The sequence below is a fragment of the Tursiops truncatus genome, chromosome 6 (genome assembly GCF_011762595.2).
Source record: "Tursiops truncatus isolate mTurTru1 chromosome 6, mTurTru1.mat.Y, whole genome shotgun sequence".
Taxonomy (NCBI): Eukaryota; Metazoa; Chordata; class Mammalia; order Artiodactyla; family Delphinidae; genus Tursiops; species Tursiops truncatus.
In genome coordinates this window covers 8,227,410-8,255,263 of record NC_047039.1, presented here as the reverse complement: position 1 = coordinate 8,255,263, position 27,854 = coordinate 8,227,410, and the positions used below count along the sequence as shown (strand labels likewise).

The following is a 27,854-nucleotide window of genomic DNA, read 5'->3' as shown; positions in this document are numbered from 1 at the left end:
AGGGTGGGCTGGGAACTTCCCCAACTTCCCTGCCACTGCCCTGGACAGCAAGTGGGGGCCTTGCTGGGCAACGGCTAGCCCCAGGATGGTGCTCCCCTGTGCCAGGCTGCTGGAGTGGGGCCCACAGCACAGCTATTCCCCCTGAGCCCCAAGCAAGACTGCAGGGAGGGCTGGCCCCCCGCCTCTCCTGCTAGGGTGTCTCTAGACGAGAGAGTAGACAGAGACGAGACCCCCCCGCCCCCGCACTTCCTGCTCTGCCGTGAGCTCCTTGGGTTGCCTTCTGAACTTCCACCTGCAGGGAGCGCCCACCAGCACAGGCAGGAGTAGCACTTCATTAAGGGGTTGCGTGGAGATCAGCTCTAGCCAGGGCCCTTGTCAAATGTGATGGAACAGGGCTGAGGTGCCTGGCATCCTTAGGGAGCCCCCAGAAGACCCCTGGAGCACCTGTGTGGGGACTTCTAGACTTTTCTTGGGCTCTGGGCTCCCCGGCTTGGAAACGGATGGGCTGGGAGTTTCACGTCTGACACCAAGTGAGCCCAGGAACCAGCCAGGAACCCTCACTGCCCAAGAGTCAGGAAGCGAGCCCTGTGGAACTAGGTCTCCTATGAGTGATTAAGGTGCCCCTGCACCTGCAGTTTCTATATATAGATTCCCACCTGTGCCTTCCAAAGGAAGTGAAGCAAATCTGTTCTCTCCAAGTGTGAGCAAGGCCATTAGCTCTCCCAAGTCATTTCACGCTCCGTTACCCTGGAACCTGCCTCCTTAGAGGGAATAATGGTTTGGGCTTCACCCCCGGAGGGGCCTCACAGCAGCCTCAGTGCTGGGCTGGACTCAGAGCCCATCTCAGGAGGGTGTCTGCTGTGCCCGTGGGGCGTCCGTGACCTGGCTCCCCTTCACGTGCCAGAGTTAGGGGGTGAGTCCGAGTACACCCTGGGTGCTCAGGAAAACGTGGGAACTGCTAAGCGCCATGCAGTGTGTCCAGCACCGACGTGGGGCCGCCGGCCGAGCGTGGGAGAGGCTAGAGAGGGCAGGGGGAGCCCCCGAGCAGCAGCTGCTAGTGGACACTCGCAGGACCTCTCCACCCATCTCCGTCTCTGGCTGAAAAATGAAGGCTCACCACCCCTTGGGTTCCTTCCTGCTTGAGCACCGATGGCTCCGTCCATAGTTGTAACCAGCACTGCGCGAAGCAGTTGCTCTGGCAGGAGGAGGCTTTGTCCTCCTCAGTCCCTGTGCCGGGGGTGGGGTGGGGAGCCCGGCCTGCGGGGAGCCACGTGGGAGGTAGAGAAGCCAGGGCCGCCTGCCACCCGGGCCCCTCCCTGGCTCCTGGGCACCTTGGGGCCTGGCCTGGCCCTGCCAGCGGTCGGGAGCGGTGCCCCCCGAGTGCCAGACCCTCGGTGCAGCTCTGGAAACCATCTCCCGGCTGCCGAGGGCTTAGCCACCTGGAGGGAGCCTCGGTGGCCTTTCCCTGGCTTTTGTCAGCTTGCTGGCTGAGTCTGGCTCACGCCTGAGCCTGGGGACGCGGCCAACACCTCGGGGCAGTGCCGGCTTTTCAGCCCCTGGAGGAGCCCTGGGGCAAGGGTGGGTCCAGAGCCTGTAAAATAACACACCCCTCGGAAACAGACAGTCCAGCCCAGGGGCACCTCGGCCGTGAACAGTCCCAAGACCCTGTGTGCCACCCTCTGTGTCAGGATAACGAGTGTCCTTCTCAGAGGCAGGAGAGTGCCTGAAAGAGTGTAGAATCGGGAAGCATTGGAGAACGACGGCCCAGAGTTCCAGGAGTTGAGACAGCGAGTTGACTGCTCAACTCATGAACTACGTCTGAGGTGTTGACGGCCCAAAGCCTCGTGAAGCACGATGCGCCTTCACCTCTTCTGACCTCGGGAGCCCCTGGCTGGGCAGCAGGGGTTCTGAGGCCGGCAGATCTGGGCTCCAATCCCTGCTCTGCTGGTTGACCACAGGCGAGTCACTTTACCTCAGTTTCCTCACCCATAAAATCGGGGTGGTGTTAGTGCCAGCATAGAAGAGGCACATGGATGTGCGTGCATAGTGCCTGCCCACCTCGGGAGCCCAGCAGGTGCCCTCTGCCCTCTGTGCCCGCCTCGCTGTCCCGTCACAACCCCCTGCCGGGTAGGATGTATAATCTCCGCTTTACAATGACAAAACCGAGGGCCAGGCTAACGGGGTTTCCTAAACTCACACAGCCAGGATGAGGTAGAACTTGACTGGACGTCTAATCTAGTTACAAACTGCATGCTTTGCCGACTCCACCTGTGACCAGTTACGGGCCCTGTCACATTAGAATCACCTGCAGGCACATGTGAAGTCCCAGCCTTACGGCATCTGAATTTCCACAGAGGGCTGGGAGCCTGATCCAGCGGTTACTACACACTAGCCTGGAGGGTGGTTACCACAGCTGGGAGGGTGCCCCTCCGAGGAGCTGGGTTTTAATTATCACAGGACAATGGGAATGGGAATAAGGAGAAGGCTAATGTCAAGCCTTGGAGACGTGGATCTGGTTGCTAAGGAAGTTAGGGATGTGTACTTCCTTTGGTTAATTTCAAAGTCCACCGTACCTGGCCCTCGGTGACCGCTCCACATGGGCCTCACACCCCAAAGCATTTGGGGACTACATTTACTGTTCCTCTAGCATAGCTCTTGTCTCACGGTGTCACTGTTTACATGTTTGTCTCATCCACAAAGGGGGGGCCCCATAAAGACAAGGGCCCTGTCCCCACCGGCACCAGCACCTAAGCCCAGGCATTTGGTCAACACAGCTCGTACTGAACGAACAAGTTGGATCGAAGGACGCCCGCCTGCCTCTTACAGCCCCAGGACCACCTCGCGCTGTTCTTCTGGTTAAGTGCGGCCATCAGGCCTCTGGCCCTGCCCTCTCCCATCCTCTTCTCTGCATTGCAAGGTGGCCAAGAGATGGAAAGCAGGCAGGATCTCCTGATTCGGAGCCACCTTCATCCCACTGGTCCCACCTAATGCCGAGTGGGGGATGTCTAGCAATGGCAGATCCCATTTTTTATCTTTTTCTAGGAGATCCGATGCCTTATTTAACCTGGAAGCTATGAGGGGAGGCATGTGTGCCAATTACACTGGCAAGAAGAGGACCTTAGTTCTTTCCCGTCTTTTGTCTTTTACTTTTATAATCTTTTTTTCTCCCTAATCATATATATTTCTATTTTAGAAATTTCAGAAACTACAGAAAAGTCCAAAGGATAACATCAGCTCCCAGAAATAAAGGTCATTGATGTTTTGGAGTATTTCCTTTGTAGGCCCCTTTGTTTAGCAATTCTTTAGTAACTGCTAAAGGGCGGTATCTGGCCAGATTAACGAGATAGGCTTCCCCCGGCAGGAGTGGATGGGTGGAAAGCCCCTGCTATGCAGAGGAGACCTAGCCTCGGGCAAAGTGACACCTGGGCTAGAAACTCTAGTGCATCAAACCCCAGCTCAGCCAGCAGCCCCCTGGGTAGCTCTGAGCAAGGTATTATCCTCATTATGGACCGGGCATGGCTGCCCCCATCCCTGGCATAGGGTTGTTATGAGGCGTTGCTAATAACTCTCTGTGACCCCTTACACATGTCCCATTCTAAAATCAAGGCCTGATTTTTTTTTTTTTTCAGCCGTGCCATGATCTTAGATCCCCGACCAGGGATTGAACTTGCGCCCCCTGCATTGGAGGGTAGGAGTCTTAACCACTGGACTACCAGGGAAGTCCCCCCATTCTGAAATCAGCAGAGTTTCAAATGCAGGCTTTTTGACAACTCATGGGCCCACTGATTTGAACATCTGATGTGAGCACCTGTACCCAGTACAAAGGAAAGAGATCTGGGTCCAGAGCCAGGAGATGCAGGTCTGTGTCCTGGCTTAGCCACACCCTTACATGTGACCTTGGGCAAGTCACTTAACCTCTCTGACTCTCGGGCTCATCATCTTTCTGAGCCTCAGTTTTCTCATCTGTAAAACGGGAATAGCAAATACCTCCAAGCCGTCTCACTCAGATACTGTATGTAAACGTGCCTTGAGGACCATAAAATGCTCCCCCAGATGGGCGGGGTTAACGTGGCTATCACCCTCACGCCTCTCACCTCCATCCCCATCAGAAGATGCTCAGTGAGCTCGAACTGTCATTCAGCAGCAGTGGATAACACTGGCCTCAGAGGGCTGTGCCCGGACACACCAGTCACGTGCTTGTCAAGCGGGCGGCACAGGCAAGAGAGGGTTAACCCGGAGAGGCCAGCTGGGTCCAGGGCTACGGGCCTCCTGCCATGGCAGGCCTTAGAATAATTAAAACTTGTCAGATTTCCTTTCCCTTTTTCTAACAACCATGAACACCTTTTTGGCGGGGGGCTCTGTCTGTGGGGATCAAACACCTGCATGAGGCTAAAAGAAAAATACCTGTTGACGCCGGGGATTCTCGCCGCAAAGACAACGCCTTAGGGAGCTGGAATGTTCTGTTTTGGTTTTGGTTTTGGCACCGCACAGGCCAAGTAGACGATTTCTCCTTTTTCTTTATCCTTCAAGTTGGCAAGGGGAGCGTTTTAGCAGGACTAAAGAGAGAGGCAGAAGGGAGTGTCCCTCTTTCTCTTGGGCTGCAAGCTCTGGGGCCCAACGCAATCAGAGGTTTGTGACCTGTTCTGAATTTCAGGCTCAGCTAGAGGGCTGAGACCCACAGCTTCAGGGCCACATCCTTTCTAGCTCACTCCTTCCTGAAGCATTGCCCCAGCCCCACTCCAGGCCCCTTGGACCTAGTGAGGCCACCTGAAGGTGGAAAGCTGGAGGCTGTGGCCTCGGGCAGCGGGAGCAGCCTGGATCAAGCAGAGCTGCAGAGGGCCACTTCGCTAGGCTCTGAGTCGGTCTCCCCAGTAAACAATGCTGGGTCTCAGCCTGGGGAGTCAGGCGGCCCGAAGCTGCCGAGCACAGAGGCGGCAGCCCTGCCTGCCGTGGCCGGATGGTGACACCTTTCCTGAATACACAGGGAGCTGAAGGTCAAGCCTTCCTGGCTGAAGGAGCACTGCCAACAGGGCTTAAGGATTCCCACCTTCCTTGTACCCCCAACATGTTACTCTGAAGGAAAACCCTCTACGTGCAGGTCCCTGGGGGTGTCAGGAGTGACTGCACTTTCCCTGCAGTGAAAGCTGAGAGGAAGGGTGGACCCCGAGGGAGCTGCTAGGACCCTCTCTGGCCTTGGAAATAAGCCGAGATTCAGGCAGTCACTCTCTGCCTTTGAGCTAACCTCCTAGGAGATAGGGTTGGACCGCCCATCCTTCCAGACCCGACATCGCCTGCCTCTAGGAGGGTCAGCGCTGTCAACAAGAACCTCGCTGGTTTCATCAACGGCTCCGGTATAAGCCCTTGATGGTCAGAGACCTGTTCAGGGCACAAACCCACGACTGACCCCGAACTCCCAGCCAGTTGAGTACGGCATCATGTGGGGCAAACAGCTACACAGTTGACTGAATTACAGATGTTTCACGTTTCCTTGGCCACACCAAGAGAAAAGACAAATTTGCACACGGGTCTGATAAATTGGTAGAGAGAGCCTGCCCCGGTATAGAGAAAACTTGACTCTGGGCTTAAAATAAAACAAAGGTTATTTGAAACCACTTTTGAAATCACTATTTTTAAAAAACAGGTTAATTTGTAATGACACCTTCAGTGAGTTAACAGATGATGAATTAGGGAAAACAATGACCTGAAGTTTAATGTTTCGACTGAGAGTCAAAACAGGAGCGTGGGCGTGTTGATCAAATGTTCGACTCTGTTTTCAAGTCAGTCAAAGGATTTTATAGGTCGCCTTTGTTACTGTTTAATCTCAGAAGCGGGCAGAACTGCACATTTCAGTTGGCCTGCCTGCTGGTCTGCATTTGGGCTGCTCTGACCTCAGACTTAAAGTCTTCTGAACTAATTCAGCTCTTGGACCATTCGGTGTGGGACGATGTGGCTTCATCCCCGGAGCCCACTGGCTGAGCCCAAGCCCAGAGGACAGTTACAGCAGGGACAGGGTTTAGGGCACAGGCTTGGGGACCCTTGGGGGCTCCCTCTGAGGACCCTTCTTGGTTCTCTGACCCCAGTCTTGCCTGCCTTTCAGTCCTTGATTCTCAAAGTGTGGTCCGTGGACCAGCAGTACAGCAAGCACTACCTTGGCGCTTGTTGGAAATTTGGAATCATGGACCCCATCCCAGACCTGTAAGATCAGAATCTTCATTTTAACAAGATCAGAATCTTCCCATTAGAGTTGGAGAGTCTTTGCTCTGAGAGTTTCTCTACCTGCAGCTGGAGGAGGCCTGCCCGATGGGGCCCTGTGGGAGGGACACCTCTCACCCCCTGCCTTTCTCCCCAAAGCTGTACTCTCACTGGTGAAGGCTGAGTTCACCAGTTATTAGTCATATAATTCTAGGCAGGTCGTCTGACTCTACGAGCCTCAGTTTACTCATCTGTATAATGGAGACATAACAGCAACTGCACAGGTCTGCTGTAGGAACAAAAGAGACCACAGCGTGAGGGCTGGACTCTCAATTTTGTTTCTCCCTCTGCCTCACCTATCGACTGCCAACATCTTTGTGAAGTCATGGCACAAAATCAACTGCCTTTGGAAGACACTGTGTAGTACAGTGGCTAAGAAGAGCCTGGGCGAGGCAACCAGACAGGCCACTGGTCAAATTTCTACCCTCTCACTTTTTGCTACATTCCCCTCTGAGCCTCAGTTTCCTCTTCTGTAAAATGGGGCAACAGGAAGGTGATGTGACACTCAGAAGAGCTAAGTCATGCATGTGAAACACCTGGCACACGGTAGTCACTCAGTTGGTAACAAATCTTGATATTATTATTATTATTATGCTTATTACCCACCTTTGGCAGCACAGAGAAGTGGCATGGAAAGGGGGAAAATACGCAAATATAAAGCATTATTAATAATGCCGATGTTCACTGTACTTATTTACAACAGCCTTAGGCACCCACGTTAGTCCTGACGATTAACGCTCCTCTCCCTGCCTGTGGAGTATGACTCCATACGTCACCCCCGGGTGCCCTTGGCCTGATCCACCTTCCTCCCCTCAGCCAGTGCACTCCGGCCGGGGCACTTCGCGCTGCTTGGCTTGCAATGGGCTTGGCAAGAAAAATGAGCACGGCCTGTAGGTCTATGGCAGTGGTTCTCAACCCAGGCTGCACTTTGAGAATAGCTTGAAAAACTACTGACGCCCGGGCCCACCCCCAGATGTTGGTTTGACTGGTCTGGGGTGTGGTCTAGGATTTGGGGGTTTCAAGGCTTCCCAGGTAAGTGTAACATACAGCCAGGGTTGAGGGGCGGCTCTCCTCCGGCGGACGTGGGGGACAACTTGAGAGAATGCCCTACTGGTTCACATCCAGGAAATTCCTTCTCTGATTTCCACCCCCAACGGGGACCCGTGCGGGATGCTAACCTACTTAGAAGTAAAAGTCTCCACTCCCAGAAGCCATCAAACCTCAAATGAACCCAATGCCAGCTAATTGAATCCTTGACTGATGGGACTATTTTTTTGTTCCTCTTTATGAAAACAAATCAAAGCAGTGCAGCCTCAAGGATTTAAAGAGCAGCTTCGTGTCCATCTGTCCTCGCCTCTTACATGCCCCGAGAGCACCCAGTGGCGCTGGGGAGTCTGGAGACGCAGCGCGAATCCCCAGCGGCCGCGTCTTCTCTGCAAGCAACTAACACTCCAGTTACCAGTGGAGACGTGTTTTGAGAAACAGTCTCAACATCAAAGATTAAAACCGAAAAAGATGTCTGATTAATCAGATACTTGAGTCCTTGAGCCCTCCTGGCCCCAGTTCTTTACCTTAACTCACAAGGAATTCCAGGCCCCAAAGGGGATTTATTTTTCAGGATTCTGCCCAGCAAACCAGGCAGGCCTCTGCCTACCCTGCGGGACCAGGAGCTACTGGAGGCTCTGGAAGGCGGTTGGCCCTCGGTTGCTGGCTCACCTGTGGCCAGAGTGGCCCGGCTGGGCAGCTGTGACCTGGGCCGCAGGTGACGGGCTGGGTGGGGCAGGAGTTGAAAGCACACGATTAGCGTCACACCTGGCTCTGCTGAGACACCACCATGCCCAGGACCAGTGATTCTCCCCCGGGCGACGGGCGCACAGCTCTGCACACCAACCCCCTTCTCATGTGCTGAGCGACGCCCCTGATGGGAGCCTGCCGTGCCCGTGGGCAGAAAAAAGGTCGAGCTGCTGGCCCCGGCTCCCAACGCACGCCCAATGCTCACACTTATTCCACCTGGATGCCCTCCCAGCTGTCACGTCTGGGCAGTTTCCTACTCAGCCCCCGAGCCTCAGCCCAAAGCCTTCACCCCCGCCAGGCCTGATCAGCCACGCTGCCCCTGGGCAGCTCCCTGTACACCCGTCAGTGTGGGCAGAGCGCTGCTGGGCTGAGCCCGAGCTGCTTACAGCAGCGCCCGCGCTGCCCTGTGCTTGCCTCACGCGGCCCCGCTGCCCAGAGCGGCGCCGTGGGGCAGGGGGTGGCTGCTGAATGAAGGGCCACAGGAGCGGCCAGCAGCTTGGGCAGGTGGCAGGGTGACAGGAATTCAGAGAGGAAGAGGGGCAGTCACAGTCCAGGAAGGAGTGTATGGGACTCTGATGCCAGGAGTGGCGCTGGGGACACCTTCAAAACACAGGCTCAGGGGGACTGCCCCGGCAGTCCAGTGGTTAAGACTCCACACTTCCAATGCAGGGAGTGAGGCTTCCATCCCTGGTCGGGGTACTAAGATCCCACATGCTGCAAGGCGTGGCCAACAAGCTAAAAATAAAAAACATGGGCTCAGGCTCTGCACAAGCACCTGTGGTTGGGGGCTGATGGGCACATGGACCACATATACCCACACAGTAATGAGGCCCAGCTTTGACTAAACAGGAAAATGTGCCGTTGGGAGGGGCAGAGATGGGGGAGAGACAGAGAGACAGAGGGGTGGAGACAGAGACAGAGACAGAGAGAGAATGGCATCTTTTCTGGGGCTTCCTGGAGGGACAGCCTCTTACTCACCAGTTCCTTCCTGAGCCAGGCTATAGCTTCATCGATGCTCTCGAAGCCCTCCAGCCTGCCCGTGCACGGGGCCCCATCATCCTGGCTGGCCATCCCATGAGGTTGAGGATGCCGCCTGGGCGCTTCTGGGGGGCCTGGGGGCCCCTCTTCCACACAGGCCCGCTGCCCGGCCACCGGCCTCGGGAAGGGCCACGTCTGCTCCTCCAGCCTGGCCTGCCATTCCAGGTAGGAGGGCCTGCGGGTCTCCAGCCTCAGTTTCTCCGTGAGGGCCTTCAGGCTCCGGAGGTGGTCATCGGGAGGCAGGGCTGCGCCTGCCGGCCCTTCTTCCCCACTGGCTGCGTCTTCTCCTCGGCTCTGGGGCACAGACATTCTAGAACCTGCCTGGGCAGCCAGACATGGGAGGTGGTGGAGGGCACCGTGGGAGTCTTGGTGGGTGGCAAGGTCGGGTCCTGCTCTGGAAGGGTCTCACCCAGCTGGGGCCGAGGGTCTCGAGGGCATCGCTAGGACGGGCGCAGCTCCCGGAGTCCAGAGGGAGGAGGGCGAAGCTGCAGTGTCCACCGGAGCAGCTGCAGACAATCTGGGTTTAAGATGCCGTGGGCGCCATGTTTTGCAAGATGCAGGAACAGACAAGCGTTAGCAGGAATCTTTGGAGGCAGCTTTGCCAAGAAGATCTATCAGTGCTGGAGGTGAAGGCAGATTGAAGACCGGAGCGGATGCGGGACAGAGCCCTCTCCTCACGGGGAAGGGCAGGCGGTGAGAAGCTGCTGGCTGGTGTGAGGCCTGCAGGAAGGATTGGAACGATGTCAGTGCTGACCCCTCCCCTTGAGGCGGCCTCAGAAGGCGACACTGAGGCTCAGAGAGGCTCAGACACGGGGCTGCTGACTGCTAGTTCAGGACTGGAAGAGAGGCTACTTCAACGCCCTAAGTCCATGCAAAAAAGTTCATCATAAAAGCGTTGACTTTGTACAGTGTCTCACCATGTATGAAATGTTTCCACCTCTATTATCTCATTTACTCCTCACTGCAAGTCTGTAATTACTTCTTTTTGTCCCCGTTTTACGCAGAGGAGCCTGAGTCTCAGAGGTTAAATGACTCACCCAAGAGCTCTCGCTGATCGGCAAGGACAGAGCCGGTCTCAGGCCTCTCTGAGCGCAGGCTGTCTGGAGGGGCGGAGGGGGTCCCCATGCAGACGCGGGTGAGCCTTGGGTCCAGGCACCCCCTGACCCCGCCCCGCCCCGCCCCGTCCACCACAACCCCGTCCTAGGCTCCAGCCCTCTGGGGCAAGTCCTCCTGCACACTCTCAGCTTCCTTCCCCAAGAACAGCACCTTATCTCTCAGCTCGTCAGAGGAGGAAGAAAGTAAACCTGCAGCAGCTGAGGGAGATTGTTAAACAGAGCGAGGCTGTGACTCACCTTCTAGAAAGACGGTTCTCACATTCACCTAAAAGGCCCACACGGCAGCGCCTCCCCTGCCGGGGCTGCAGTCTTCTGATCCGCTTTGGCCTTCCCACCCCCAGGGAGGAGGTGTGAGCCAGGCCCTTGCCCCATAATTTGGAGTCACAAGGCAGAGAAGTAGCTCTGAGCCAGAATCAGGCCCCGGGCTCCCAGCCTCCATATCCCACGGTGTCTGGCAGGTGGAGATGGGCCATCAGAGTAGGAGACATTTGACTTGGGCCAAGGAGAGGAGCCCTTGGCTTTCAGGGTGAGCTTTAAAAATCTGTGCTGAGGGCGGGCCGCCGTGAAAAAGACTGAATCGGTCTGGAACAATGTCCAAGATAAAGCGTACATGAAACAAAATATATATTCGCAGCCTGGACAGGATGCCGCCCTTGGTGTGGAAGAGGCGGGGAAGGAAGAGATTTTTATGGACTTGTGTGTGCCTGAGGAGAAAAGCTGAAACTAAGAGTTGTGATTGCTTGTCTGGGGTGACGGGGACCAAGCATGGGGCGATGGTGGGCAGGATGGGCCACCAGGGAGACTGTGGGCTCCTCTCTCACTGAGGCTTGGAGCTACTCAAGAAGAGCTGAGCTTGCTGTCTTTCCGGATGGTTCCTGCAACCCCTTCCTGCAGTGACATCTGACCAGAGGGATGCTCTGAGCCTGGGCCCGGGAATGAGAAGAAATCTTCCACCCCAACCAACGGCAGGGAAACCTAGCTCTTGCCTCCAGCCACACACATGAGAATCCCCTGAGGAACCTCCACAAACACAAGTCCCATGGCCATCCCAGGGGTCCTGATTCAGTAAGTCCGTGGCTGGACTTAGGCATCAGCATATTTTAAAGCTCCCCAAGTGACCTGAGATGACCAGGGTTGAGAACCGCTGGTCTTGAGACAGAAACACTAGACTTGGGATCAGATAGTCTGGCCGTAGGTGCTGCCAGGCTAGCTGAGCCTCAGTTTCCTCACCTGTAAAATGGGGGTGATAATACCAACCTACTAGGTTTGGGGGAGTGGCACAACTAAGGTTTGCAGGTACCCGCTGCAGGCTTAGCATGCCCTGCAAATCTGGGGTGTTCTCATGGGGGTCTTCTGTGCAGCCTCACCGTCACACAGGCTTCTTAAGAATCTCTCCAAATCTAAAGACCTATTAGCCGCAGTCTGGGGCCCCTCCCAGGCGCCGTCTGCCTCTTTGCTGAGGTGCCAGAGTCTGTTTGGAGTGTGCCGGGGTGGTGTGAACCTACAGGGCGTGCTCCACTGACCAGGAGCGCTGGTTATTTCCAGCGAAGCTTTTTGGAGAGGATCCAGTTGCAGATGAGCCCTGAGATCTGTGAGCAGAAGAAGCTGCTGGGACGTCTGTCTCCCTCCCCCTTTCCGCCACCTGCACCCTGCCTGCAGAGGGAGGACCTGTTAGGAAGGGTCTTCCTTCGGCGCCGCGGGGTAGGGGGCGGTGTGGAGGGGACAGTTACGACTGCCTTCTTGTAGCTGCCTCCTGGGCAGGGGGTGGGGGGTGGGGGAGCTTATTTTAATTAGTGGTTTCTAAATCAGTTCAGAGAAGACCGGCACAAAGGCGTCAGGATGGCTTGGAAACACTGGCGGGAACGCCAGTGCGCTGAGAATCAGCCGTGCTGACCCTTGATCAGCTGAGCTTTAGTGAGTGTGCACGTCCTCTCTCTCCAGCCTCAGAGCTGCCCTGAGAAGCAGGAGGGGTCACCCCATTTTGAGAATGGCAAAATCGAGGCTGGGAAGGTTGAGGGACTCGGGTCAGCCTCTTTCTACTCCAGAGGGCATAGGCCTTGGGGTCAGTCCCCCAGGGTCCCAGTTCTGTGATCTTGGTCATGTGGCTTCATGACCACTCTGTGCTTCTGTGTCTTCTCCTGACAAGTGGGAAGAACCAGGACCAGCTATGTAATTTGCTAGGGTTGGTGCAAAATGCAATCAGGGCGCCTCATTAAAAAGTACTAACTAAAAAGATTTTCCGGCTTCCCTGGTGGCGCAGTAGTTAAGAATCCACCTGCCAGTGCAGGGGACACGGGTTCGAGCCCTGGTCCGGGAAGATCCCACATGCCACGGAGCAACTAAGCCTGTGCGCCACAACTACTGAGCCGTGTGCCACAACTACTGAGCCCGCGAGCCACAACTACTGAAGCTCGTGCGCCTAGAGCCCGTGCTCCGCAACAAGAGAAGCCACTGCAATGAGAAGCCCGCGCACCGCAAAGAAGAGCAGCCCCCGCTCGCCGCAACTAGAGAAAGCCCGCACACAGCAACGAAGACCCAATGCAGCCACAAATAAATTAATCAATTAATTAAAAAAAAAAAGATTTTCAAGGGCCCTGTGGGCTGCCCAGGTCCCTGGCTCATGAAGCCACAGCCCCAGGGTAATAACATCAACCTCACAGGTCATTTTGAATATTACATAAGGTGACAAATATCGAGTCCTTAACAGTGCCTGGTCTACAGTAAGCCCTAGACAAAGTGACACTCACTGGGGACGTGGCAAAGGCAGAGAGCCCGAGGAGGGAAGCCACAGGAGGCTGCCAGACCTGGGGCCTGAGGCATCTGGAAAAACAGGGCCAGGTGGTAATCTGACCAGGCCCAGGCATGCCCCGCCAGGCAGGCCACCGGGCTGCAGGGGAACACGAAATTCCTGAAGCAGAAGACAACCCCCGGGGGCACGGCAGCCTTCCTACAGCAGCAACGTGCCAGCGCTCGGGACCCACGCAGCACACAAGGACTGCTGTTCAAACACGCTCCTGGCTCGCTCTGGGCGCACGGTTGCTGCCACGAAGATTGCCGTGCCAGCCGTGAGCTAATTCCCCCAGGTGCTGGGGGAGCCAGGTGGGCGCAGCCCAGTCATTCGGCCAACACCCCATCTCATCATGACCTAGTCTGTCCACTTGGACAACTTCCAAACCCACTTCCTAGATGGGCTCTGCGGGCAGGGAAGGATGCGCTGACCCATTCTCTCACTCTCTCTGTCTCTCCGTCCCTCTCTCAAGGGACACTCCCTCCCTCCCTCCCTCTTGCCCTACGTTTTCCTAAGAAACTCGAAGCCACTCTCTCCCTGTGTGGATCCCCAGGCTCGGGCCTGCTCCTTCCACTACGGGGTTCTCATTTCTTCTCCATGATACGCAATCCTTCCAACACCGAGTACCAGGCCCTGTCACGGCCCCCGTGACTTTGCACAAGCTGTCGCCTCGGCCTAGAATGCCCTTCCCTCCCTTCTCTGCCTCAGTTCTCAGGGATTTTCCCCTTCAAGTTTTTCTTGACTTGCCCAAGCTGTGTGTGCCCCCGGGGATACAACGAGACCACATCGGGCAAACAATTATGTCATCCCAACATTAGCTGACGCTTACTCAGAGCAGGTCATTCCAGGCATTGTTCTAAGAGCTAATGTGCAGGAACACATTCAATCCTCACAATACCCCCATGAGGCAATATTATTCTTGTCTCCGTGACCCAGATGAGCAGACTGAGGCACAGAGAGGTTGAGTAGCTTGCCCGGGGTCACAGAACTAAGTGAGAAGGTGGGATTCGGAACCCTGCAGTCCGGCTCCAGGCTGGCTCATAACGCTGGGCTCAGCGGCCCTCTCGGGCCACAGCATTTCTACCAGGAACTTTCTGCATGGTCTCCTCTGTCGGGCTCTGAGCTTCAGGAGGGCAAGGACCAGGCTCTGCACCCTGGAACCCCCAGCCCTTAGGGCCAAGCTGCTCTCTTTAAATGTTCGTGAATGAACAAGCAAAGAGCACGGACACCTCTCCCCCCGCATCTGGATGGGCTCAGAGAAGCAGAGGGGATCTGGGCTCCCCCACCTGTCCTCGCAAGACCTGCCCTGACCTCGGGCGCCTGGATACAGGCTGTCAGGCCCAGCATCGTGAGGTGAGGGGACTTCTGCCCAGTGTCCCCTCCCTCCCCTGGAAAGAGCATTTCTGTTTCCTGGAAGGAAGTCACAGCTCTCGCCTCAGGGTGGCCACATGACTCAAACTGGCCCGTCAGAGCCCCCCTGGGTGGCTGTGTCAGAACCACCCAGAAGCCGGCCGTGGCCCCACTGCTCACCACAGGGCGAGGGTCTGCCTAGCAAGCGAAGCCAAGCAGATGAGGTAGCTTGAGGCCCTCAAGTGGGCCCTGTGGGAAGCAGTTCCACCTGACCTTGATTATAGAGCCTTGATATATCCTCCTACTTTGAAGCGGGTTCCTGACACTTGGAACCAACATAAGCGTGTGTTGGACAAAGGACATAAAATGACTCAGTGGATGTTGACAGTTGAGCATGAGGCTTGAGCTTGGCCAATCAGTTGCTCAGGTCCAGGATTCTGAGTCTGGGGCATGTGAGGCCAGGACGGAGGGACGCTGAACCTTGGAGGAAGATGTCAAGCGCAGGGGATGTGGCGTCATCTTAGCCAAACCATCCTTACTGAAGGACTGTGGGAGGGTAATGTTGTAATATAATAAGAAATGTGTATTTGGTCTCCATCCCTGGTTCCTGACACAGAGCTCTTAAAACTCTTGTAATTTTCTACATGATGAAAGCAGTAAGAGTATTTTTTGTTAGAGTATCTCAGTTTTGTTCCCACTTCTTGAAACAGCTCCAGGGCATTCAGGTGCAAAGAGGGTCATCTGTTATTAACAAGAAGCCGCCTTCTACTACACCTGAGTTTATGTTAATGAGGTGACTGTTGGAAACCACTCAGGATGGGGGCTGGTTGCCAGGGGAACCAACCCGCGATGAGAGGGTTGGAACTTTCAGCCCCATCCCTGACCTCTGGGGAGGAGAGAGGGGCTGGAGGTTGACCTAATCACCACCCACCAATGATTTAATCAATCATGGCTCTGCAATGAGGCCTCCATAAAACCCCAACTGAAGGGGTTCTGAGAGCTCCCAGGTTGGTGAGCACGCCGAGGTACTGGGGGGATGGCACGCCTGGAGGGGGCATGGGAGCTCTGCACCCCTCCCCCTATGGACCTCTTCACTTGGATGGTAAATACAAGTACTAAATTCTTCCCTGAGTTTTGTGAGCTATTTAAGCAGATGACTGAATCTGAGGAAGGGGTTGTGGGCAATTCCTGGTTTACAGCCAGTTGGTCAGAAGTTCAGGTGACAACCTGGGACTTGCAATTGGTGTGTGAAGTGGGGGACAGTCTTGTGGGACTGAGCCCTTAACTTGTGGGGTCTGATGCTACCCTTAGGTGGATAGTGTCAAAATTGAGTTAAATCGTAGAACACCCAGTTGGTGTCTGCAGAGAACTGGAGGGTTGTTTGGGGTGGGAAACTCACACATCTGGTGTCAGAAGTGTTCCGGGAGGGGGTGTTTGTGTGAATAAAAACCTAGTGCCCCGATGAGTGGGTCTCAGACAGATCACTATGGGCCCTCTCGCCTCTCGGTTTTCTGAGCTGCCCCGATTCTGCCTGTTTTCTCTCTTGGGTCTCTACCTCCTGCCAATTCTGTGTACACCTTACAATAACACTGCTTTCTGTTGCTTATAACCAGGAGCGCTGACTGAAATGAGGGGGAGGCAAAGCATATGACTGACGCTAAGCAGTGTCATAAAACAACCTGAATACCAAGAGAGGCTCCCTCCCCCCATTTCCACGTGTCCCTTAGAGGGTGCCACCTCCAGCTGAGAACCAGAGAGCGGATGACCATTGTGGACTCAAAGAAGCTTTTACCAAGAGTCCATCCGCATTCATAGTTGATATGTTTCTTGTCTTTTTTTAAAAAAAATTTTTTATTTATTTAGTTTTGGCTGAATTGGGTCTTAATTGCAGCACGCGTGATTTTCGTTGCGGCGCGTGGGCTTCTCTCTAGTTGTGGCATGGGGGTTTTCTCTCCCTAGTTGTGGCGCGTGGGGTCAGTAGTCGTGGCGCGTGGGCTTAGTTGCCCCACGGCAGGTGGGATCTCAGTTGCCGGACCAGAGATGGAACCCGCGTCCGCTGCATTGGAAGGCGGATTTTTTACCACTGGACCACCGGGGAAGCCCCTCATATGTTTCTTAATTTACGATCTACTACAGGCAGTGCTTGATGAGGATGTAGTAACAGTTTTCCACAGGGATAAACTGACACGTATGCTGCTCCTTCCAGCAGAAGTGCCGCCCCTGGGTCCTCGTGCATAAGCTGACACGCTCTGGGCTTAGGCTTGGTGATACACGCAGCGCAGACTCTCTTGCACACGCGTGCAGCCCGGCCCTGGCCCCCAGCCGCAGAGCGGTGGGTAACACACAGGGGTTGTGGGCGGGGTTGGTAAAGGCAGGAACGGACCCTTAAGACACCCCATGCCTGCCAGACCTGCCTTGCTGAGGAAATTCAGATCCCGTGAGGGCCCCAGCCGCCGTGTAGCCGATTCTTCACTGCAGAAGTGTCCCCGCAGGACACAGACCCAGTAGCGGGGCCCGCTCGCGGGGGCGGGGGTGTGACGGCAGGGCCGCTGGCTCTGCTTGCTGCTGCCTCTGCTTATCCACCTTCTACCTCTGTGGGCCTCAGGCCCCTGACTGATGAGCCCAACCCATCAGTCCCCCAAAGAGAGCCGCCCTGTGGGCGTGTTACATGTGTCACCAGGCCTAAAACGCTCATTGGACGGACTCGGGCCCAGGGCTCAGGGGCCGCCCAGCGTCTTGGGAGCAGGGGCTGCAGGAAGGGAGGGACGACACCCACTCTGGCTTGAGCCGGGCCAGGCCTGCCTGCCAGCTCTCAGCAGGGCCACACATCCCCACCTTCTCCCCACAGGCCGTGACCTGAGGGCGGGTCAGGGGCTGCCAGGGCTGAGGACAAAGGGGACCCCTGCTTCGCGGGCTGCGGGTCTGTCCTCTGGGACCGGAGCCCCTCTCCAGCGGGAGCTCTGAGACTTGGGGAGTCACCTCGCCTCGCCTGTCTGGGTCTCAGTCGGCCCCTCTTTTGAAATGAGGTGTTGCAGCGTCCACCCTGTCAGCCACCGCCGGGCTGAGGACAGAGTCGGGGGGAAAGGGCTCCAGCATCTGCACTGAGTTTTCTAAGCTTTCAGCGTGGCTCAGGCCATGGCTCACACCTGAACTTTTTCTTTCCTTTCCCAAAGCAGCGAGTCCCTTTTCTTTCCAGGTGGGTGACAGGTCGGTAGGTCTGGGACAAGGAAGTGCAGCTGGGACGAGGCAGGCTTTTTTAGGTTTAATCATAAAACCCTGATGTTTATCTTAAACTGAGCGCACAGGGCTGGGCCTCAGGACTGACCTCCGGTGGCCGATGGAGGCTGTGAAATCCCGTCTGTGCTTTGTAGACTCAGGGAGCCCTAACGGCCAGGGTTGAGAGGCTGGGGACACAGTCCTGTGGCCCATGGTCACCAGGGTGCTTCCAGGAGCTGCCAGAGAACGTGTTTTCTCGCCTCCTCTGAGGTTGCCATGGTGACCGGAGCAGGAGGGGACACCCGCTGGTCTGGCCCTTCACAGATCATCTTTCCCAGCTCATCTTTATTCCAGGTCTTGGTCAGAGCTGGTGTTGGGAGTGCCAGAGATGGGGGGGAAGACAAGATGCAGAGACAGGACCCTGGGTACAAACTGTGCGTGCATGGCGGAGGCAAACTGAGCTGGGAGGGGGTGTGTGTGTGTGGGTGTGTGTTGGGGGGGTGCTTTATTGTTGCGTGTGTGCTCTGGGATGCTAGTGAGGGAAGTGGAGTGGTACCTGGGTTCTTCCCATGCACCGGTGATGTACCCCTCAGGGGGAGGCACGCCCACAGGGGCTGCGAGCTGCCACCAGGAGAGCCCTCCGCTTTCCACTTCCTGGAAGCCACCCGTTTGCTGCCTGGGTCACTCCTCCTGCCACAAACCATTGTGAGACTCCAGCCATTTCCTCTAAGAGCCTGAGGCTGTGCTCCTGCCCTCATGCCTTGCGCCATCAACTGACTTCCGCCTGATCTCACGCGCCCGTTCACACATCACCTCCACAGAGACCAGCTCTGACCAGCCCACTGAGATGTCCCTGCTTCCTTTTTCTTCATAGCTCTCCTCACTCACAGAACTAGGATGCTGCACGTTGAATGTAAGTCCCCTGAGGGCAGTGACTTTCTCTTGTTCACTGCTGTGATCCTAGCACTCAGAACAGTGCCTGGCACATAGTAGGTGCTCAATAAACTTGTTGGATGAGTGAATGAGTGATTGGATGAATGAAAGAAGGAGGACTTTCTGGGCAGTCGGTTTTATCCCTTTGTCCATCACAGCCCCTTCAGGGAACTCCCTTCTCACTGGGTCTACAGCTCTGCTCTGAAGCTCAGCTGAGGGCTGGCCAAAACGCTCCAGGATACCCCACCTTCCAGGCCATTCTCTGACGGCTTCCGGCATTGGCCTCTGTCACACGCACGGCACCCTGGCCTGTATGACCTTGAACCGTGGGAGTGTCTGGCTCCCTGACCACTGTCTAGCTCCTCGATGGGAAGGGCATTCCTTTCTCTTTTGTGTCCTCAGCACAGGGCTCTGCAAACAGCAGACGTTCAATAAATGCTGAGGACGGCAGTGCTGTGAGCTAGTGAACAAATTCACACCTCCAGATGGTTTCCTGCCCAGTAGAAGACCTCCTGCAGCTTCAAGGTCAGAATGTTTCTAGCGAGTCTGAGTTGGGGGGCCAGGGTGGGTTTGGGAGACTGGTCTCAACTTGATGTTTTGGCCTTTCCGCGTAGCCTCAGGTTTGAATTTGATGAGTCTCTGAGCCTAATTCAAACACCACCTTATTCTACAGTCCTCTATACTGGGGGTGAGAGGCCCGGTGGGCTGCAATCCTCGCTCCCTCACTGCCTGCTCCAGGAGTCCCAGCACCGCTGCTAGGGAAGGGGAATGGGGCCACCGTTTTGGACAGGTCCAACCCGGATGGGAAACAGGAGTTCCTGACCGGGGCGTCAGCTCCAGGGACCCCATGCCCACCCCTAGCCCCAGTGCCTGCGGCCACTCACTTCCCCTCAGGGCTCTGCTTCTCCCCTGCCAAATGCATGGTTCGGGTGGAACGGCCTTGACACTTCCTTCCTCACCAATAAGCACAGAGCCTAGACCACAGCACCCGGTGGGGTTGTCACCTCGTCATGAAATCGCACCGGCAGGGGGCACAGGGACCCACTCACCAGTGTTCTCTCAGGCGTTCCTCCCAGTGAAGTTCGGTTTGCAACGTCCTGTGCTAATGGCCACGGCTCAGCTTCTCACTCAGCGCTCCCGCGTCCACACCTGGAATCACAGGCGCAATCACAAACATTAGGAAATCACACTGCAGCCTACGAACGTTTTCCCCACTTTCGATGGCCTGGGCTGCAGTGGCCTTCCTGAGAGTTAGACCCCAGAGAAATCACAAACCAGAGACGTTTCAAGACTTGCCTGGGGTCACACAGCTCTGTTCAGGGAGCTGGCTGGGCTCAGACCCGCGTCTTTGGACTCCCAGTGCAGCTTCCATTGTCTAGAAACCTTGCTCTGTCTCTCTGGGACCTCGTGAGACAAGAGTCTATAAAAATACTTGTTAAGGCCTCTGCATAAAGTGCTCGGTCCACGCTGAATAATTGATGGGCCCTGCCCCCTGCCGCGGAGAACAGCACACAGGCCTCCTGCCGCGAGGCTGGGGATAGGCGGAACTTCCCTATCGTTTTTTGCCCAGTGAAAGAGGTGGCTGAGAAAACCGCCAAGGAAGAGTTGTGCGTCCCTGTGGGTCGGGAAGAGGCCCTGGCTCCCAGGAGCCACAGATCTAATTTACTGCCTCACTGAAAGGAGCGGGGGGCCTGCCGGGTCACCCGGCGTCGCCGCCGTGTCCCTTCCAAGGCCGCGAGGCCCTGGGAAAGGGCTGCTCCACCCCGACAGGCCGGGAGAAAGGTGCCTGAGAATCGGAGGGTCCCACGGGGGGAGTGGGGGGATTAGCCATGGGAAATGCAGAGTCCGAAGCGCAGATTCTCCTCCGTGAGAACCCTGACGAGGCAGAGATGCTCAGGAGGGGTGAGGCAGCCTGTCGCCGCCCAGCCAACTGCTGCATGTGACCGCAGGACTCTTCTGGCCAAAGGCCATGGCAACGGGGATTAGGGGGGAGAAAGCAGACACAGAGTGGCCTTTAAAGCAATTTGCAGAGATCAAAGTAGAAGGCAGTTCGGGCGGGTGCTCTGGCTCTAAGAACAGGGAACATTTCACAGCTGAGCGAAACTCAGGCACCATTTCACAGCTAAAGACGCTGGGGCTACACATCCTCCCCCGTGGGGTACGTCCGCCCCACCAAAGTGTCTCCTAATTGGCATTTGTCTCAGCCCCCATCCAAGGCAGAGTTAGGACTGTCCGAGTCCACAGAATAACGGGCTCCAGCTTCAAATGTGCAGAAACAACCAGCTCCGGCTCAAATGGGAGAGTGTTGGGACGATTGGTTTTCTGTTTTACTCTGCATCGAAAGTCCCAGAGCCCAGTGGTTTGGCAAGGACCTCCTAAGAAGTTTCACTCGCTTATGTAGGGCACCTCACCTGCATAGTCTGTTTGGGCGTGCTGACCTCTCAGGGGGTTGGAGGGCCCTCAGAGTTGCCCTGTGTTTGGGCAGGGCCTGTCGTAAGGATGTGGGAGTGAGGGGCCGTTCCAGCTCTGTCTGCAGCTCATCCAAAGTGCAGCCCTGCGCCCCCTCCGGGGCCCAGGGAGAACAGAAAGTAGGGTGTGTGCCCCTGCTCCCTTCTCAGGTCAGTTGAGCTGAACGTAGCTGGGCTGCTGAGCTGCCTGAGTTCACACTTCACAGAGGGCAGGAATCGGGAGCCGGACAGAGAGATGCAGCAGGTTATAGGGATGGGACAGGGCTGCGTGTTGGTGGACGTGGGTTGATAGCCCAGCCCGGACACTTACTAATTCTATGACCTTGGGATCATAGTGGAATCAACTGCAAAGCCTTGGAAGGATCCGATGAGATAGAGTGTATGTGAATTCTTAGTTATGCCTCTAACAGGACGGTCACCTCCCGCCCACAACAGTGCTTGGCTGGACCTCTCCTGGCTGCAGAACCAGTAACGTTAGCCCACACGTTTCTGTGCGCTCCAGAACGCACAGGACATCACGCTGTTGCCTGCCCAGGACTCTGGGCTGCACAAGTGGTCTTTTCTCGTCGGCAGCTCTGATCAGACACTGCACCTCCTTGAGGACAGGGCCATTGTCCTGCTTCCTTGGTGGGATGTCCATGATTGATCTTAAAACCCTTCACAGACATGAGATGTTCTGTGTGGTATCACACCGGGCCAGCTGCAACCAGCCACATTCAACGAGGGACACCCCAACCCCGGCTGGCATTGGCAGCCTGGTGTAGGGTCCCCCCTCTGCAGAGGGGGCTCTGGGAAGCGACTGGCTGTCTTTCTTACCGCTCAGCACGAGACATTTGAGAACTCGCAGGGTAAACGTTAGAAGCGCATTCTCCTAGGTGAAAACAGAGGTATTCAAGACATGCGGGCCAAACGAATTTTGAGACACTCTTGACTCTTGAAGGAGCAGAGTGAAAGCATCTGGTGAGACCTCAGGGGGAGGTATGGTCGGGGCTCCTAGAGAGACAGATGGCTGTGACCTCACTGAGCCCACAGAGCAGGCCGTCTGAACTCTGCTGGACCCGTTGGCAAATAAACAGTGTTCAAAAAATGTCTAGGTGTGTGGCAGAATCCAGTCTGAGGCTTATTTCCAACCGGCCTGATAGAGAGGTTTGCTCTCACCTTCCTCAAAGTTTCGGTGTCTGTCATCAAACAAGTAAACAAACAACAACACAACAGAACCTGAGAATTTGGACCAAACTAGTAGGACAGTGTACAGTAAGGCGGTGCCCCAGGGTGACGCGCATGGAAATGCTCCCAGGACGAGGGAGGTAGTGTCACTTTGACTTGATGATGGACAGGGGCGACCAGGGCGCGAAGTGGCCTCCCGCTCAAGGATCCTGATTTAGAACCTTCCTGCATAATCATCACCCTGGACCGCCTCAGCTGGCCTTCTGGGGCTGAAGTACCTGCCTCACACTCAGGCCCTGCTGGCTTCCTGGAATGAGGAAACAGCTCAGCCTTCAGTGGGCCCTGAGCTGCGGCCTCCGTGGAGGTCACCGTCTGGGCCCATTATGTACCTGGAAATCGGCTCTGGGCTGGGCCTTCCAGGTCCCAAGGGACGAACCCTATGACAAAGTCTCTGGGAACCCATGACCAGCTCCCACATCTGGATCAGGATACCTGAGGGGAATTTCTGGCCATACTGGAGAGATGGCCTTGAAGAAGCGGGAGCTCAGTCTGTGCCCCAGGAGAAGCTGAATCCCGCCCCTCCCCAGGGCTCTGCAAAGGCTGCTGGGCAGGGGCCAGGAGTGAAGCGACCCCTGATGCTGGGGAGCTCACTGCCCCCCTACCTTCCTGGATGGGTGTGCCCACAGGGAGACCAGCTGCTGTGCTCTGCGTTCCCTCCCTTAAGAAGTTTTTCATGGGCGAGCATAGCTGGGGGGATGGGGGGGCGGGGACTGTCGGGTAGCATTCAGGAGGAAAGGAGCCAGGAGTGAGGCAGCGCACACTTGTAACTTCTCCCCTCCATTTCTCTGTCGTCTTGTCTCCTTCCGCTCCCACACCTCTCCAGAGACAAGCGTGGAGGGGCTGGGGGGCAGAGTGTGGAAGCACCAGGCTTTCATGCACCGGGGCAGCTGTCCTAGCCACATAGAAACTGACATTTGCAGTCTTCATAACTCTTGTCGGCAACTTGACCCCCTGTGGCGGCTCAAACTCTACAGGCTGATGGCAAAGCTCCTTCTAAACCCCTTGCCCACCTCCAGATCCTTCCGGGTCCGCATGCCCACTGCCCTCCATGTAGCCCATGCTCGCCGCTTCGAGGTCTTCTTCAGAATTTGCCTTTCCTTCCTTTCTCCTCGCCCCAGTCCAAATCCCAGGGTACATGCGCATATTAAGAGCCATCCTGGTTAATCCTAGAGGGTCTCCGATTTGTGAGTGAGAACTCTGTCCCGCCTAGTCTACAAACCAGGGAGCAAGCTGTTTCCATTATCATTCATCTTCCACCTTTGCAAATAGCTCTATGCCCCAGGCAGGCAAAGAGCGATTGCTGGGGAGAGCGCAGCTCCCAGAGGGTGCTGGGAATTCCAGACGCTCCTGTAGGGCTGAGGGAGTTATCCATGGGCAAAATTTACCTAAAGAAAGCCGCCTGCGTGTGTGAGTGAACAGCCCGACAAGCAGTTTCTTCCTCGTCGGCCTGGGGCTCGGTGGAAGTCTCTCAGCAATAGTTAGGCACTGCCTTAATTTACTTCCCGGCCAGCGTCCATATTGGAAGGAGACCAAGCGGGTAGACACGGAGGTGGGACTGTTAATTTAGTGGAAATCCATGCATGTAACTGGGAGGACAAGACAGGAGCGAGTGCATGAGAAGTTGGGGGTCTTCAAGGGGGCAAGGAGGAAAAGGGGGGTGAGGGAGGACCCTTCTCTCTCCCGGCTTCAGGGGAGCAGTTTGAAGCCAGCCAGGTCGAATGCAGAGCCTGGCTGCTTTCCTGGCTCCACAGGGCCCTTGAGGTGCCAGGGACGTTCCCAGGTCACAGGACAAGCCCCGCCCTGCAGCTCTCTTTTGGTCTGGGTCTGACTGGTTTCTTCCCCCTCTCTGGCCTCTCTGATCAGATGTCCAAAAGCAGCCTTCCTTTGAGAGCACTGTCTTAGGAGTCAGCACGTTAGCTGAACCTCTCTGCTCTTTTCACCAGCCCCACGAGCCGCACCAAGTTACCGAATCTCTCGGAGACCCATTGGCAAAATGGGGGTATACTGTTCCCGCGAAGGGTGATCGTGAGGGTCAAACGCCCAGCGGATGTGAAGGGTTCTCAAGCAGCGCCCGGCTGGCAAGTGCACTTAGGAAAGAAGAGCCGTCACCCTTATGCACTCAGTACAGCTTGTAGCTGCTCTACCAGGCCCCTTAAAACTCCGCTAGCAGAAGCTCCCACCCTGCAGATGCGGTCAGGCCACCTCTGCTCTCCCTGGACGTTGCCCAGCTCTCCACTCTCCATCAGCAAGACTGTCTCTGGGGCATCGGAAAGGAAGCTGCTTAGAGCCACGCCTCCCTCGGGCACTTTGGGGATTGCCCTATTGGTGGGACCTGGGCTCATTCCACCTGGGATTCACCAGGAACCGCTGGGAGCTGGTGGAAACTTAATCTGGGAGAACGCGCCTGCGGGTTTAAGACAGTGGCCGTGATCCACCGACCTGGAAGCAACTCACCTTCCAGATCTTCTCCAGAGGGGCAGGGAATGAAAAACAGCAATAAGGGATTTTTTAAAAAGCAGAACAGACAACCCGACTTGGTGCACAGAGACACCTGCCCCCTGGCCTCGGGCCACAGACCTTCCCGCCTTCTCCCAGTGACCTGGGTGCCCAGCCGCAGGGCTGACCCTCTCATTCCCAGGGGCCCTTCTGGCTGTACAGCTCCCTCTGATCGCACTGGCCTCAGCCTTTCAGAGCACCCTCGGGCCCAAGTGCCCTGGGTCACTTCTCCTGAGTTAGGGATTGCGTCCTTGGGGGCAGGAATAACCACATCGCTGAGCCTGAAGTAGGCAGAGGGGACCAGGTGGGCTTGGAGGCGACCAGCGGTCTGGGAGTAGACCCGGAGAGACTGAGTGGGGCTCCTCCCTTTCAGACCTCAAACCTCACATCTCCACCCAGATCTTATTCCTGGAAGGGGCCAGCCAGGAATATGGGAGATGGAGTCCAGCCGAGCTGTCCCGCTCCCCCTGAGGGGAGCGAGCCCCCAGGAACGGGTGAGGCAGGACCTCATCTCCTGCGGGCTGGTGTGTGTGGGGGGCGGTGCCCGCTCCAGGGCGCATTGGGGTCCGTGCTCCCCCAGCCCCGGACTGGGCTGCTCCCCGCCACTGCCAGCTCTGAGGACCTGCGGCGCCCCGACTGGCAAGTGCACTCCCCTGGCAGTGCCGCCGGCCACAGACACATCATCCCCAGTCCGGCCCCCAGACCTGGGAGCGTCCCCGCCCTGCTGCAAACCCACCTTCCGGGGCGCTCCGAGGCCCATTCCAGGGGTGTCACCGAGGTCCCCGCCTCCTCCTTTCGACGCGGGCTCCCGCTCGTCCGCAGCCCAAGGCCCCCGCTTCGAGGCTGAGCCGGCTTCTGCCTCCCTTTCTCTCTCGCTCCTGGGAATTCTCAGCACTATTCTTTTCTTAAGGGATTTTTTTCTTTTTTTTTTTTTTGCGTTGCGTCAGGGCGGTTGCCTGGCGACGGCGGAGCTATTCCACCGCGAGCCTTTCAGTCGCGATCCCCTCCAGCCTCTCATTCAAGTCTCTCCGCCCGCGGCTCCGGGGACGGGGAGGCGCCAGGCCAGAAGGCGCGCGCCGGGTCCTAAAGCCCTTCCAGCGGCTCGTTCCCGGCCAGGACCCGAACCGAGCAGCCGCTCTGCCGCAAGTAGAAGCAAAGCACACGCGATGGCCAAACCCTAGACGAAACCAAACCCAAATAGGCTTTAAAAAAACAAAAAACAAAACAAAGCGAAAACACAGAAAACCGAAACCAAGGCAGTTTTCCTCCAAGCGTGGCCACGTGGCTTCGCCACTGTCAGCAGTTTGCCTGCGTGGAGGGGCAGGAGAACCCCCTTCCAGCGGTATCGGCAGGCTGAGAGCCTACACTCCACCCACCAGCGGCTTGAGTTCCAGCTGCCAGCAGCAAGGCCCATACTGAGTGCCTAGCACGTGTCACAACACTGTCACAGCCACTCGGTGGGGCAGATGTGGGCATCCCCAGCTTACAGATGAGGAAACTGAGGCTCAGAGAGGAGAAGTAGAAACAGACGTTCTTCCAGATCTGTCTCCCAGACCAGACGGGAGTAGCCCAGGGGGGCCTGTCCCAGACCATGTGTTTCCTCCACTAACCACAGCTTGGCCTTTGGGATCAGTTCTGACGGCAGACAGGGGACTCCAGTTCAGATGGGGGTAGGGGAGGGAGGGGGTGAGGGAGTGTTCTGCTTCCTCCTGGGACCTCTGTCCCCCAGGGCTGACTACTGGAAGTTTGCCTTACTCTTGCGGCAGCCTAGACATGGCCAAGTTCTTTTCCCAGACTCTTGGGGTTTGCAGGGTCCTTCAAAGTTATCTCATCTGCCATGCTCACAACAGCACTGGGGGTGCAGGGCACTTGTCGTTATTTCCAGGGTAGGTGTACACACTGCAAAGTGACTTGACCTAAGGTGGCTGGCCTTGTTTTCTGTGGGACTCGGCCCCCACTGTGCCTGAGACACTTGTGCTGTCCCCTTGTCCTTCACTGCAACTTCCCATCTGGGCCCGGTCCCACTTCCTTCCTTCCCTCTTCTCTAGGACATCCGCTAAGGACTTTGTCTAAGGAGACATCCCACTAATGGGGGCACCTCTTCATGCGAACGGGCTGGTGGGGCTAAAGCAGCAAGTGTGCCCGAACAGGGGCTTTCTGGGGAGTCACAGCATTGACCCAACCTCTTAACTCTAGCTCCTAAATACGGACCCAATTCTTCCACTTCCTCCCGTCCCCTGTGCCGCTGCCCTGGCTCACGTCAGCTCGGCCCAGCTCCAGCACCAGCCCCTTGCTCACGGCCCTGCACCCGCCCTTGGCCCCCGACCTCTTCCCCTGAGCCAGCTTTTCCTCCATAGCTGGAGCCGACGCAGAATGGAAAGCCGATCCTGGCTTCTCTCTGTTTACAGACCCCCAACAGCTCCCATCCCTTCCAGGGTCAAAACCCAGCACGGGGCTTGCCTGGTGGCGCAGTGGTTGAGAGTCCGCCTACTGATGCAGGACGGACGGGTTCGTGCCCCAGTCCGGGAGGATCCCACATGCCACGGAGCGGCTGGGCCCGTGAGCCATGGCCGCTGAGCCTGTGCGTCCGGAGCCTGTGCTCCGCAACGGGAGAGGCCACAACAGTGAGAGGCCCGCGTACCGCAAAAAACAAAAAACAGCATGGCCACCGGGCCGTGTGGCCTGGCTCTGCCTACCTCTTGGGCCTGGCCTAGCTTGACGCTCTGCTCTCCAGACCGATGCTCTTCACACCTGCTCCTCCGGCAGGGGGCGGGCCGCACTTCCGCCTCCTGAGGGAACCTAGGTGATCCTCTCCTTCCTGGGCCAGTTGTCATTTTATCTTCATTTGTGAGCCTATTTGATTAGTATCTGTCTCCCTCTGAGGCTGTAGGCTTTGAGGGGCAGGAATCATGTCTGCAGGCAGAAGGCGTGGTCCCGCTCAGGAACTCGGCATCCTCCTGGGCTGGCTGTCCTTGGCAGAATACTCAGCGTTTGCACCACTGCTCACCAGCGTATTCCGGCCCCAGCATGTGGCAAATGCTCTCCTTAGTGGAGCCGTCCCACCCCATCTGGAAATGCTGTCTCCCATCTTCACCCTCCCAGCCCCTCATTCGGCATGGAGCTCCTGCTTCTTGTGAGTACATTGTCTTCTGTCTTCACACAGACAGGCAGCCTGTC

General features: G+C 56.6%; 1 protein-coding gene across 3 annotated transcripts in view; it reads right to left on the bottom strand.

The window, feature by feature from the left end:
* Positions 1–25,614, bottom strand: part of FAM167A (family with sequence similarity 167 member A) — a 35,097-nt gene extending 9,483 nt beyond the window's left edge. The window contains exons 1-3 of one of the 3 annotated variants that reach the window (XM_033857568.2): positions 25,414–25,614; positions 19,536–19,635; positions 9,025–9,804 (exon numbers count right to left, since the gene is read on the bottom strand). In XM_033857568.2, the coding sequence (XP_033713459.1) occupies positions 9,025–9,393 (369 nt within the window). In that variant the 5' untranslated portion in view covers positions 9,394–9,804; positions 19,536–19,635; positions 25,414–25,614. Of the gene's footprint in view, positions 1–9,024; positions 10,368–19,535; positions 19,636–25,413 lie in introns of those variants that run through there. The other 2 variants (XM_019932387.3, XR_004526881.2) reach the window with 2 other exon arrangements.
* Positions 25,615–27,854: the final 2,240 nt, after the last annotated feature.